At 38.9% G+C, this 11,847-nt stretch overlaps 1 protein-coding gene across 3 annotated transcripts in view; it reads right to left on the reverse strand.

Moving 5' to 3' along the window:
- Positions 1-8,302: 8,302 nt before the first annotated feature.
- The window catches only part of ca5a (carbonic anhydrase Va), a 21,167-nt gene continuing 17,622 nt past the window's right edge, over positions 8,303-11,847 (reverse strand). For 2 of the 3 annotated variants that reach the window (XM_034878942.1, XM_034878943.1), the window contains exons 6-7: positions 11,072-11,230; positions 8,956-9,358 (exon numbers count right to left, since the gene is read on the reverse strand). In XM_034878942.1, coding sequence (XP_034734833.1) covers positions 9,188-9,358; positions 11,072-11,230 — 330 coding nt within the window. In that variant the 3' untranslated portion in view covers positions 8,956-9,187. The other variant, XR_004657601.1, reaches the window with a different exon arrangement.

Below are 11,847 nucleotides of genomic sequence, written 5' to 3' on the forward strand. Positions count from 1 at the left end.
CCTTCCGTGACGTCATGCAATGCATTGTGGGAGAAAAGCAAACCACTGTAAAATATGACCTACTTTTTCGTGTTATTTGATGTTTTGTGATATTTTTTAATATCATATACAGTGGATAACAGTTTAAATGTTTATTACCAACAATCAATAAGTGCAAATTCGTTGGAAAATTAAACTTGCAACATGGGCTTTAATGTTTTATTTTGACAGATAGAGAGTCTTCCGCTGAAGGATCTACCACGTGACTGTGCTTAACCAATCACACGTCGTTGTGCAGTCACGTGACCAAAAAAGTGCGAAACAGCAGCTTCATTATGCGGCGTCTTCTGTGTCGACCAATCAAACGGACACGTGAGCGTTCAAAAACTCAACATCTAAGCTGAGGAGACGTAGCGGTAGTTGTAGTTTTTGCTGTGGAGAGGTGGCTGTTTGTCTTTTAGGTTACATACAGTATGTTTTACAAGTCTCTCAAGTAAGCTAATTTGTAATTAATAAATTAATTTTAATTTATTTTATTGATTGGATGAACTATAATTTGCCTAAATATGATTATTTTGTATTTCTGTCTGTCTGATTGATGCTTGTGTTAAGAAATAAATCAGACATTACTCAACAGTTACTCACTATTGAGTAGCCTAGTTTTTTCATCAAGTACTTTTTACTCTTACTCAAGTAATTATTTGGATGACTACTTTTACTTTTACTTAAGTCAAATTATTCTGAAGTAACAGTAACTTTTACTTGAGTACAATTTTTGGCTACTCTACCCACCTCTGCCAATCGGCTATCCTATCCTCAATCACTCGAGCTGCTTTGTAGGGCGGGACTTACCTAAAAGTTCCGCGGGATTGTTGCTAGCCGATGTGAGTCGAGTGCAGATGTGAGTTGCTCGTGCATCACTTTGCCGCACCACGGAATCAAAAGCTTCTGTAGCTAGCCATCTCTCCGTAGCTGGTCCGTAGCTTCTATTATCGGTCATGACAACCCAAGGTTGTGTAATGGGGAAAAATTACATGATACCATCACATGTCCTTCTATAATGTTCAAGTTTTATTTTATATATTATATTAACTATGTTTTTGATTTAAATGACTTCATTTAATTTGTTTGTGAATGTGTCCTTGTGATTGTCTTTCGCACCTAAGATAAACAACCGCTAGAGACTCTGGGGCATGAGGGACAGATGCAGAAAAGACAAAAAGTCTCACTTCAAAACTTCTCCTCTCCTACTGTACAGAAAACTTCCACAACAGTTGATATCAGTAATCAGAGCATCTCATAGCACATTTACAGCACTTGTGAAAATTACTAACGACCTTCTAATTGCTTCAGACCAAGGACTTGTCTCTGTACTTGTCTTACTAGATCTTAGTGCTGCATTCGACCCTATTGACCATACCATCCTGTTACAGACTGGAACATTTAGTTGGCATTAAAGAAATTGCACTAAGTCCAATTTCTCTGATCAACCTCAATTTGTTAATTTCAACGATGAATCTTCCACACACACTAAAGTAAGCCATGGCATTCCACAAGGCACAGTGCTTGGACCAATTGTATTCTCCTTATATATGATTCCTCTAGGCAATATTGTTAGGAAACAATTAACTTTCAGCAATGTGAATGACACCCAATTATACCTATCAATCAAGCCTAACGAAACAAGTCAGTTAGTTAAACTTCAAGCATGCATAAATGATATGAAATCATGGATCACCTGAAATTTTCTGACATTAAACTTAGACAAAAAATTGAAGTAATTGTGCTGGGCCCACCTTCAAACCTAATAATCCAAAGATATAGCTACTCTGGATGGTATTGCCCTGCCCTTCAGCACTTTATTATTTTTGATCAGCATTTGTCTTTTAACGTCCATTTAAAACAAACCTCAAGAACAGCCTTTTTCTTCTTCGTAACATTGCCAAAATTAGGAACATCCTGTCTCAAAATAATGCTGGAAAACTAGTCCACGCATTTTTTACTTCCAGGCTGGACTACTGTAATTTGTTTGTATCTCAAGCTGACTCTCCAGCTGATCCAGAATGCTGCATGGCGTCTTCTGACAGTAAAGCGATCATATTTCTCCTGTATCAGCTTCTCTGCATTGGCTTCCTGTAAAATCCAGGATTGAATTTAAAACTCTTTACTTGACCTACAAAGCTCTAAATGGTCAAGCACCATCTTATCTTGAAGAGCTCTTAGTGCCTTATTGTCCCACTAGAGCACTGTGCTCCCAGAATTCAGAGCAACTTGTGGTTCCTAGAGTCTCTGGAAGAAGAATGGGAGCCTTCAGCTATTAGGCTCCTCTACTATGGAATCAGCTTCCAGCAGACACCGTCACCACATTTATTGTAAGAGTAAACTTAAAACTGTCCTCTTTGATAAAGCTTATAGTTAGGGAGTGAGGAGTTGCAGCGTTTGCCTCAATTGGAGGGGGAGGGTGTATATCTAAAGACTAATTTTTCTGTTTTATTTTTAATGTTTTTACGTGTTACTTATTTTTGCATTGCCACATTTTCAAGTTGAGTTGAGCTCAGGAAGAACCGCACCTGCAATGCACAGCACCTTTCTTCTCTATTTCTCATCATACTCTCATCATCACACTGTCACTTAGTGCGACAGTGACGACAATTCTTTTGCTGGAATTGTTGGGTCTTAATAAAGTATTGAGTGTGGTCTAGACCTACTCTATCTGTAAAGTGTCTTGAGATAACCTTTGTTAAAATCTGATACAATAAATAAAATTGATTGAATTGAATATACAGTAGGTAGAAAGTGTAGCTACAGTGCCGTTACAGTCATTCCCTGGCTACAATGAAGGTGCAGAGACTCAGAGAGCGCAGATGTGGAAGACCCGGAAACACTGACCAATCAGAGCAGACTGGACTTTTTCAGGAGTCTGGCTTAAAGGTGCTAAAACATAGTGTTTCAAACAGGTATATTCAGACAGGCAGTATGAGAAAAATAAAGTTTTTGTGAACATTAAGGCATGTAAACGTGTTCTAGTAGAAACCCAAAATCCAAGCATGAACCTAAAAATGAGCACAATGTGAGACATTTAAAGATTTCCCTCTACAGTGTAACAAACAGGGTAGGGATAGTAACTTGTGCTGTATTAGCACCTCCCTCATGAGTGATGCAGCCTTTCCTTTTGTTACTGTTTGTTGCTGAATTGCATCGTTGAATGGTTCCAGAAGATGGCTTGGTTATGGGTGCTTGGCTGTGTTTTGATGCTTGCATGGTTTCTTATACTGAATGGGGATCCTGTAGCTCTTCATGGCTCACTGAGAAATTTTACTTGTTTCTCCAGCTGTCTGTACGGTGTCTTTGTTGACTTCCGTCTGCATAGTTTCACCTGTAATAATGTCTTGCTGTTTCCTGTGGCTCTGGTCTAAAATCATCTGGCCAAGGGACTACAGTTGGAAATTAGCCAGCTGGCTAACACTTTAGATTTAACATTTATAGAAATGTTAATTGATGTGTGTTGTCCTTTATAAGATAAAGAATAACATTGTATGAGTTGTCATGGACATAATTTAATTTCCAAACAAAGAGGACCTGTCGTAAAAAGATGTGATCACCTCAAACAGACAAATATCTGTGGAAGCTCGTCAACCACAGTTTACTGATTTTACAATTCCAGCAACGTGTATTTCTTTCTAAAATAACATTAGATCAGAGATCTTCAACAGGGGGACCCCTAAGGGGTCCTCAGAGTTACAGCAGGGACAGTAACGTTTTTTAAAAACTTGAATCCAACCTATTAGCAACTATATATCTGCCTATTTGTGAAAAAAACATATTGATGATAAGCTTACTTGCCTATAGGTAAGTCTGTGAAATAGCCAGTCACAGATAATCCTCACTGTGCCACATGTATGTTAAATTAAAGCATGATTTATAAAATCATGCAAACAATTATTTGAATAGCTTAGTATTCTAAGCATTAAAATGTTATGTATAAAGGCTTTAGGCCACTCTTAATGTTATTGTATTGTAAGTTTATTATGCAAAATGGAGAAATCCAACACAAAATGAATCTAGGGGTTAATAACACTTTTGTACCGAGTCGACTGTTCTCTGGGACATGTTCTCATGCGAATTAATATGACCAGTTTCAGTGCAAATCAGTTAGTCGACCGTAAAACGCCGTGCTTGAGCGATGTTACTGGTTACAGTGTTTGTCGTTTTACTGATTGTGACCGTTTTCCCAAGATGGCGCCTGACTGTATATGTGAACGGTACGGTCTTTATATATCTTGTTAATAAATTGACTGTACACTTACAAAGTTCTCAATGCTTTGGTTTACATGCAGGGACCCTCATTATGCTGCCGTGGAGGTGTGGTGCTATTTTGAGCATTGTGTAGAAACAGCAAATTCTTTTTACTTCACCAGTGACCCAACTACCAACTACAATAAGCTAGTTAACGATTATGCGCTAAAACTGGTCACATTCAATTAGCATGAAAAGCTATCCCTGAGAACGAAAGGCTTAAAAAATGAAGACCCCTGATTTAGATCACATAACAAAAAAAGAAAAGAAAATCCACAGAGTAACTCAGTGTTAATTTGTTTTCTCATTCACCTTTTACAAAGACACACGTGCATGCTTAGAGTCACACACACACAATGTAGAGTTCAAAGCGTTGTGGTCTGTCCATTCATACAATCAGGGGAAGCCCGGCAGAGACTGACTGGTGTGTCCCTGTATACTCAAGCCCCTCATACCTTCAGCCAAGCACAATAAACAGCCGGAGGGGTCATCTTGATCCCCATTTCTTTGGTCTGAATCAAGTGGAGACCAAACCACGCCCAGCCGTGGTAACATAATAAAAGAGTGAAAACAAACCACCCTCAGGACCCCAGGTGTCTGGGTGGGGGCCAGCAAACATCCCCACTCTGTGTCAGGGGGCTTCAAAGGTCCTGGTTGGGGTTGAGACAGAAAGGCGGTGGTCAATAGTTTTTATTTTCCAGCCTTTTCCTGCCTTGGTTCACGCTAAGACAGGAGATAGGTCAGGTGCATCTGCATGAAGAACAATGGGGATGTAAACATTTCCTAGAAAGTTCATAAAGCAGCACCTTTGAAGGTTTCAGAATTCAGTTTGGTATTTTCTAGCGTTTCAGATTTGGATGTAAGTTTAAACAGATTTCATGACAATCAAAATGTATCACACTCCACAGCAAAGCACTTCTGTCATGGGGACACAATTACAAAAACCCAAGGAGATATACATTCTGTTTACAACCAACATTACTTTATTGATATACATCTATTAATACATTAGTCTTTTTTTAAAATCCTCTTTACATCTATATCATGTCACAATTTGAAGGTTTTCTACATCCCCACCCCAGCAAAACACACACTCTGGTTGCATAGCTGGGCGCAGCTATGCACTATAAGAAACCATCCAGGAGCAAAGCATGCTAGAAGGGTAGAGGGGCCTAGTGAAGCCCTGCAGGGCAGGAATGTCGGCTGCCCACTGGACAAATAAACTAAGCTAAAATATGTACGACATACAATTTAAAACATACACCTGCTAAAAACTCACACTGAGCTACAGAAGGCAAGGAAAGATTTAGCATAAAACATTTTGAAAACAATACAGCATGATGACAGCATTCTGTTATACTTCCATGTTTAGAAAGGCCGACAGTGGTACAAGTCAGGAAAAGATGAAAAAAAAGATGCAAGAATAGGGAGATTTGAAACTTTAGAAGAATGTAACTGATGCAAAAAAAATAAAAAATTCATAACCAAATCTGTGAAAAGTCATCCTTAAATGTTTTCTGAAGCCATATTACTGACATATTTGACAGAAACTGCTGCGCGGACAGACATTTTTCACATACTGGATAGACTTTTTATTTTATTTTGAAAAGGCATAAAAAAGGAATATTAACATGAGTAAATGGCATGACAAAGGAAGGCAGATCATGGTACACAATTCAAATACAGCCGTACAAGATGAAGGCAGTACTAGGTCCCTGGTCTTCATGGTTGTATAATACATTTAACATAGGTTCTGAAGTGCATCAACAACCGTGCAACATTTCAAAGTGTTGATGCACATCAAAATGAAAAGTAATGGTCAATAGTATTCCCGCACCAAGTATACTCCTTCGGCATTTTATCCAGAAAATTCTGCGGCCTTCACTACAAATTAACATCACTCAAAGCACGTTGCATAGCGTCAGATTTTGTCAATACATATTCAGTTAGTCTATTCAATGTGTGGCTACATGCTGGGCCTCCCCTGGGAAGCCCGAGGGGCGGTGGAACAGGGTGTGTATGCCTGATGTGAGCGTCCATGCATGAGGGGTGGAACAACTATTTCTAAAGAGGAGGAGGGCCAGTTTGGACAGTTACATTCTTCCTCAAGAGACAGGCGTGACCCCTGCTTTCCTGGTTTGTAGTGGAATTATATTGTTGTTTTTGAAAGTAAAATCAGACATGTCTGAGAAACTACCAGTTCCTACCATGTTGTGTCAAATTTGTATTGCTCTTCCCCTAACTTTTTATCTGCCCTCCTATATCTCTTCCCCCTTTTTTTTCCCCCTCGAACCTCTCCTTCTTTTTCACCCAGCGCACCACAACTGCTGGACGCAAGCCAAACAGGCAGACTGCCAGGCTTCTTTATATGATGCAAGGTTGCATAATCTAGCTCTTAATTGCAAAATCCTCACTTGCACTGTGTGTGCAGTGTTGTTGGATTACCTTTAAAGCACACAGAGAAGTGCCTGATTTACCTGAAATGTAGAGCCCCTAAAACTCTGGATAAGTTACTAATATCGTTGTTTATTTAATATCTCTGGTTTACAGTGGCCTTTAAAAAAACACCATTCCTCATAAGCCCTTAGGTAAGACATGTCTGCAGTAACAGTGAAGAGAGGTGAATCCTGTAAGAAATTATAGACTAGGGATCGACTGATTATCAATATTTGGTAATTTGCAGATTATCTGTATTGCAAACAAACTGTTAGCATGTTTACACTTCAGGAACCTGTTTGTGTATTTATTTATTCAGTCATTTTTTGACTGCGTATTATGTTTAGAGTGTTACATTTTATTCAATAATTTATTTAAGTATTTAAACAAAGTTTGTAACATTGGAGTTTGTAACATTCCAAAATGTTAATTTTGACTAAAGGTTTTACTGTGAATGCATATCAGTTCCAAATATCCAAATAACTACTAATAATCAGTATCAATATCTGCCCGGAAAAACAAGTATTGGTTAACCCCTGTTTTAGACAGCACAGATTACAGCCATAAAATTGGAAAATTACTTTAGAAGAGAGCTTTGCTGATTTTTTGGGAGATGACTGAAACTAAGGCAAGATGACATAAGTCCTTGTGCTTCTCTGCCTGTAAATTGTGTTGCGGGCTGTAGTTTTTTTTCTGTCCTCGCAAGTTGTTTAGCTTCACTAGAATCACAAAGGCTTAGATTTCTAATAGCAGCTGCTGCAGTGGATGCCACTTTGACTGAGAATATGGAAAGTAAAGCCTAGGAACAAGCGTCAGTTCTCTCAGAAATACTGATGAAAGGATTTCTGTATGAGAGATTGCACTGAGTTACAGAGGCTAGAGAAACAAAGGCTAGCCCGGACATGATGTCAGCTCAATAGGGAAAGCCAATATGAACGTGTTTTTAGACCGTGCTAGAAAGACAAAGTGACGCACCATGCTGTTGTAGTCAGTTGGTCCCACTGTTTCAATCCAGCTTGTTTAGAAAGGATAATAATCTAGAATAATTATAATAATAATAATAATAGCAATAATACCCTTATGAGTCTACCACAACTGTACATGGTAGTATCATTTGTGCGTTCTAACCTAATTTGAAAATTGAACGATGTAGATGTAGTTAAGATTAGTTCAGAGATTCTACATCCCTGTACAATATGTCTAGTCTATATCCGGTGCCGCCAGAGCCTATTTTGCAGCGGCAGCTTTAGATTTGTCTTAATATGTTACTTTGATTCATCGTATGCCCTATTTTCACGGGACTAGTATTACCTGGGTACATTTAGTAATTTACGTAATTATTGCAGAGGTAGTCTGTAATCTTAATCCCCTGCGAATCTGCCATGTCTGTAATTTGTCAAATCCAGTGCAAATAACCTACCATATTCTGCCAAACACAGAGGTTGTGTGATAATAATTGCTAAATATTATATTGGCTGCGTTGGCAATTCTAAATGAAAGTTTTGACTGACCATTCTTTGACTGAGTCCATGTGTGTTGATTCACACAGATAATATTAAGGCACTGTGGTGGTTATGGTATTTAAAACAGATTAAAAAAGAAAAATAGTCATGGAAGAAAACTTCTTCTTTCAATCAAAATATTCCTACAATGCATGTATGTGCTGCTACAGTAACCATGGATGTTTGTCTTTATTAGTAACATATTAATAGTTTTGAGAAGAAGACCTAAGGTTCAGTAAAGTTTCTTTAATATTTTACTGTGTGAGCGGGACTTTTGAAAGCTTCTGAATGTCAGATGTAATGTATATAGATAATCTCTTAGTAACAGATAACAAAAAAAATACATTCTAATCATCTTAATAATGTATAGATGATTAGAATGATGATGCCCTCAATGAAATTAGATTATTTGATATATTATGTATTCTACTGGAGAGACACACTTCCAAGGTAATGGCTCCAGTCTGATATAATCTCCTGTGCTTTCTGCTGTAAGCCAGCAGCAGCTAATGTGAATAAAAACATCACCACTTGGCTGTCAGAGCAGACTCTGCTGTAGTACTGTGGCCAGCACACAGTGTTGTTGAGTTTTCACTTCAGCTTAGCAGAAATCCAATTCCTGTTAAGAAAGTTAGTAAAACTACAAATTTTCCACACAGCAAACATCCTTATTGGTATTTGTCTTCAATCCCCAAAATCCAAAGAAATTTTTCAGCTTTACAGTTTCTAATTAAAAAATGAAGAAATTCTCTTCACTCCATGAAAGAAAAAAACAGCTATAAGTTTGGCTGAAGATCCTCTGAGGAAACTTCGTCATACTTAATATATTTTCTGCTTCAAATGTGATGAGAGACAGAGCGAGAACAAAAGAAGAGTGTGGGCAGCTGAACACAGAGTGAAGACAGTTTTGGTATGGTCACTGTGTGTACCAGTGGTCATGGTGTTCGTTACTGTGTGTACTGGGTCCAGCGTTGTCAGTAGGTGTGTTTGTTGTCTTCAGCCGACGGCGCCTCCTGTAGGAAAGGAGTGAAGGAAGAGCGGACGGTGCGACCGCAGAGAGACTGCTGCACACGGAAGTTGTTCACCATACTCTTCTGTATTTCCTCCTCAGCGGATGTAAACAGAAGGCTCCGGAAGACAGCCAGCTAAATGGGGCAACAGAGACAGATAGAAAAGGGATGGGGAGTCTTAAACCGGCTTATAAAAAAATAAACAGCCTGATTTACTTTATCCTCTGTGTGATACCCCTTTCACACCGAGTGCTCAACCAGGGTTGACTTTGAGTCGGAAAGGGTTAACCTGGGTTGACCAACTCAGCTTTGCAACCCAGGTCGAGCATGGGTGGATTTCAATGTGAATTGATCTGCAGCAAAAGTTCAGTGTGGCCCCTGTCGCTGGCTCAAGGAAATCTCTTCTCTCTGTCTTTTTAAAAATGAGTTGGGAAGCCGACAGCCAAGCCTTACTTCACTTTTATTGACATTAAACAAAGAGGAATGTTCACCCCTCATCCTAAATGGTCCCAAATCAATACTAGAGTAGCCTACTTCCTTGTTGATTGCTACACAGGTATAAATGAAATAAAAACTATAAAAGAGTCTGTCCCCACAATGTTGAGTGCTTGATGGTTTGTCATATGAAACAATCAGAGAATTGTATTTTATCTTCTTTTTATGTAGAACTTGCAGTGCAAAGTCTCCGGTGCAACGTGTAAACCGCCTGTCCATGCTTTAAGACACAAAATGCTGCTATGCAGGTTGGTTCAGCTCATTGCAACTTCCCTCAATGTTGGACACACACACACCAACATGATTATCAGTTTCGAGCATGCTTTTAAAAACAATTCATGCTCGGCTTCTGGAACCAGTTTTTTTGTCTCCTTGAAAGCATAACTGCTTCTGAAAGAAACACTAAATTACAGGCTGAGTTTTACTCTGAAAGCCAACAGGAGCCCTATCGTGATTGGTTTGGAGTTTAGCTTAGTTTAAAGCTGCATTAACTGATTTCTTTGGCCACTTGTAGGGCAGCAGAACAACATCTAATATAACCCCTTAACATTTGTGATGCTGAATGTGTAAGCAGTTGCCTTTTTACACACCCAGCTGAGAGAAATATTAGTGTTCATGTTTCTGGCCACCTGTTGAATGTAAGTAAAATATTCAATTTGTTTTGCTCAACACCAACTCCTCGGAAAAATACTTTCTCTAAATGCTGCACTGTTCACCAGGTAGTCACTACCTTTGTCTGTCTGCTGTTTGGTGTTGCAGAGATGTTTAGCTGAAAACTTTAGCTCTTTAGCTCCCTCCATTGTCTGGGTACAGGGCTGATGAGAGCGGAGACTGTAAGCCAGAAATTCAACCAACATTTTGCCAGAAGAGGTTAAAAACTCTGGTGAATTAGATTATATATTCAAATGATTGGATTCCTTTATTTTTGGGGTGCTAGAAAAGAAAATCCTGACAATGACTCAGTTTTAATTAAGGGTAACTGACTGTATGCAGACTCAAAACCAAGCATATTTTCTGTATGACTTTGTTTGGAGAGTTGGCAAAATATTGCCCCACATCAAAAAGTCCCACATATGCACCTTGAAATAGCTACATTTCTAAAAACTTGAGGTGCCGTTAACCTTGGTAAGTTCAGCTATATAACATAAAATATACATACTGTATATATAGTTTTTTATTGTTTACAAGGGCACAACATACTTCATAGATCAAGCCCCTTAATTTTGATCTCTTGTGTGTGCCAGATTGATGAATTTAACTTTAGAATGTACATTTTCTTACAGGGGGAGCACAAATCCCTGTGGGAAACACTGAAACTTATAAACCTTGACAATTATTCATGTACAGACATACCTGGTCATGGCTGACTTCTATATGCTGCTTCATAATGATCCAGGTGACGGACTCGGTCAAAGGGGGTGTTGTCAGAGAGCCGTTGTAGGTCCAGTAGTCATCGGTGTTGCTAGGCAACAGACAGACAGGGTCGAACCTGGTAAACTCCACTACACTGCTCTACAGACAGCCAGAGACAGACACAGGAATAAAACAACACACATGGTCATTTAATCCTCTGAGTTTTAAGAACATTTTCACATATCTTCTTAAATTGACCATTTTAAGGGTATTCGCATACAACTGATCCCTGTGTGTTTCAAATCAAAATGTTCAGAACAAACTCAGCTTTCTGTAGAGTGACGCCCACATTTTTTGTAGAGCAATGTGTAAAGAGATAATTCGGCGCTGACGCTGAAACGTTGATGTTGGCTTTTTGAAAGTCCTCAAATCTCTTTTGAAAACAAACCTTCACTTACGACGCTGAAGTTGGCATCCAATTTGCAGTTTCCGATTCGGCAGTTAAGGGGAAATTTAAGGGAAACTTAAAGCGGAAGTTAGCTTCCGATTGACTACATTAGACCAGAACCCAACCCTGTACCTAGACTTGTCAAATCTGGACTAAATAATCCCAAAGAAGCTAAAGATTATTAAAAACACAGTTTCACATTTGTTAAAGCTTTGTTCTATTTGTGAAAATGCAACAAAGGGAGATTGTTTTGGACATTGGCCCAGGTCCAGATCCAAAACGACTACACTTATGGCGTTTTTCCACTGCTGGTAACAGCTTGCCTCGG

The sequence above is a fragment of the Etheostoma cragini genome, chromosome 8 (genome assembly GCF_013103735.1).
Source record: "Etheostoma cragini isolate CJK2018 chromosome 8, CSU_Ecrag_1.0, whole genome shotgun sequence".
Lineage (NCBI taxonomy): Eukaryota > Metazoa > Chordata > Actinopteri > Perciformes > Percidae > Etheostoma > Etheostoma cragini.